Source organism: Aphanomyces astaci (genome assembly GCF_000520075.1).
Source record: "Aphanomyces astaci strain APO3 unplaced genomic scaffold supercont1.12, whole genome shotgun sequence".
Classification (NCBI taxonomy): domain Eukaryota; phylum Oomycota; class Saprolegniomycetes; order Saprolegniales; family Verrucalvaceae; genus Aphanomyces; species Aphanomyces astaci.
The window spans coordinates 314626-317389 of record NW_009798275.1 but is presented as its reverse complement, the minus strand read 5'-3'; the positions used below and the strand labels follow the sequence as shown (position 1 = coordinate 317389).

Below are 2764 nucleotides of genomic sequence, written 5' to 3'. Positions count from 1 at the left end.
AGGGCATCCTCCCATCTTTACTACTGGCTGGCCGTCCTTCTCGTGTCCAAGGTGGCCCGCGCCATCTTGTGGTCGCATATGGTCATGTTGGAAGACATCCTTGGCATTCAGTACGTGCATATTCACCCATTCCTAGGGCGTATCTCATGCGTTTGTAGGTTTGTGGGGGGACTCAAAGGCGCCTTGTTCCAACGCCTCGTGTCCAAGGCCAGTGTCCAGCCGGGGGAAGTCCCCGACTTGGCCAACGTGTACTCGACCGACATCGACAACCTACTGTGGGCCAGCGTCTCGTTCAACAACCTGTGGATCATGCCCACGCAGATCCTTGTCATTTCGTACCTGCTGTACCAAGAGCTAGGGGTCGCCGCCTTTGCCGGATTTGGCATGCTCCTGCTGAGTCTCTGCCTGGGCACGTTCATCTCGACCATTCAATCCAAAGCATTCGACCGCGTGTCCACCGCCAGAGATGACCGCATGCAAGCTGTCAAGGAAACGTTTGGGTCCATCCTCATTGTCAAGCTGCATGCGTGGGAACAAAAGTGTCGCGCCAAAATCCAATCCCTTCGCGACATTGGTTTGTGTTGTCATGATTCTCGATCTGTCTGACTTTGCCATAGAAATGGACCACGTATGGAATTTCATGTTAAGCGGGGCCATCTCCTTCTTCGTTCTCTGGGCATCGCCCTTGTTCGTGTCCATGACGTCGTTCGCCATGTACACGATGGTGCTGGGGCAACCGTTGACCGCGTCCAAGGTGTTCACGGCCTTGGCGTTGTTCCGCCTCCTGCAAAACCCCATGAGCGAAATCCCCGACGACATCACAGTGATTGTCGAAGCTAAGGTGTCTCTGGACCGCATTCAAGAGTACTTGGACCAAGCAAACCAACCGACCCGACCAGCTCCGGCTGTCGCCCCCGAGGTACAGTGCATCGGTCATCTTCTTTTCATCTAAAAACGCTAACACTACACGACCATAGTCTCAAGACACTGTGATTGCCATTGAGAATGGCACGTTCACGTGGGGCGACGACGGGGGGGCTCCGATTTTGAAAAATGTGTCGCTGACCGTATCCCGCGGCGACCTCGTGGTCGTGCACGGCAAAGTCGGCAGTGGCAAGTCGAGTTTGTGCATGGCGATTCTGGGCGAGATGCGCCAGACGGAGGGCACGACGGGGGTGTACGGGTCCACGGCGTACTGCTCTCAGGAGCCGTGGATCCAGCAGATGAGCGTCCGCGACAACATCCTCTTTGGATCGCCGTTCGACTCGCGCAAGTACACGCGGGTGGTGGAGGCGTGTGGGCTGCTGCCGGACTTTGGGCTCATGGCATTTGGGGATCTCACAGAAGTGGGGTCGAAGGGGCGCAACTTGTCGGGCGGGCAGAAGGCGCGCATCAGTTTGGCCCGTGCGTGCTATTCCGACGCCGACATTGTCATCCTCGACGCCCCCCTCGCCGCCATCGACGCCGTCGTGCAAAAACAGATCATGACCAAGTGCGTGGAAACGCTGCTCAAGACCAGGACGGTCATCCTCGTGACCCACAACGGCGACATCATCTCGTCGCCCAATGTGAATCGGCTCGTGGAGCTAGACGACGGCGGGATGGACTTTGTTCAAGTCAAGCCGTCGGGCCAACTACCTCAAGTCGTCACGGAGCCTGTGGGTAGCAGTTCTACCCACTACGAGACTGACGACAAGACCCGAACGCGAACGTTTTCGGCGTCGTTCGTGTCGCCCCGCTTACTGGCGACCCACAACAAGTGGAGAGAGCACTTTGAACTTGCACTTTCCGAAGACACCAACGACGAGGTCCGCGCCGAGGGCCACGTCGACACGAGTGTGTACGGGGCGTTCATTTCTGCATGCGGCGGCACGTCGACGGTGGTGCTGATTTGTGTGATCCAGTCGTTTTGGCAGGGGTTCCAGATTGCGTCGGACGTGTGGCTGGGCCAGTGGACCGCCAGCTCGGACGCGGCTGAACGCACGACGTGGTACATGGGGGTGTACGCTGCATGCTGCTTTGGAAGCGTCGTGATGGTGCTATGCCGATCCATCGCCATTGCCACGTCGGGCCTCAAGGCGTCGCGGCACCTGTTTGACAGCATGACCACGTCGCTGCTGGGCACGACCATGTCGTTCTACGACGCCAACCCCATCGGCCGCGTGATCAACCGGTACGCCCAAGACACGGCGAGTATCGACACGCGGCTGCCGTACTCGTTTGGCGGGCTCACAGCCATGTTCTTTGCAGTCGTGGGGTCGCTCCTTACATCGCTCGCGGTCGTTCAATGGTTTGGCTTGCTCTTTCTGCCCATTCTGTACCTGTATGTCCGACTGTCCCAAATGTACCTGCGGCCGTCGCGCGAACTGTCGCGCCTGAAAAATATCACGAACTCGCCCGTGCTCACCTACTTGGACGAGATCGAACACGGTTAGTCCACCCTTTTGGGTGATTATATTAACACAGGTCTTGGTAGGGTTTTCTCTGCTGCGCGCGTTTGGAACGACCTACTTGCAGCAAGCCATCGACCGCCACGCACACCATGTCAACGTGAACCATCAGATGTGGTACGCCAAGGTGGCGGTGGACATGTGGTTTGAGACGTGCATCTCCCTGCAAGGCACGGCGATCGTGATGATTGTGGCCACGGGGCTGGTGGTGTTTCGGTCGGCGCTGTCGGCGGGGCTGGTTGGGCTCGCGTTTAACTACGTCCTCATGGCCGACGCGTGCATTGTGGACCTGGTCAAGACGTACTCGTCGCTCG

General features: G+C 58.1%; 1 protein-coding gene across 1 annotated transcript; it reads left to right on the top strand.

The window, feature by feature from the left end:
- Window positions 1-84: 84 nt before the first annotated feature.
- Window positions 85-2705, top strand: H257_06166 (hypothetical protein; the record flags this gene model as incomplete). Its single annotated transcript, XM_009831289.1, has 6 exons — window positions 85-110; window positions 159-574; window positions 618-919; window positions 978-2430; window positions 2477-2567; window positions 2621-2705. 6 exons carry the CDS (start codon window positions 85-87, stop codon window positions 2703-2705), a joined length of 2373 nt encoding a protein of 790 aa, XP_009829591.1.
- Window positions 2706-2764: the final 59 nt, after the last annotated feature.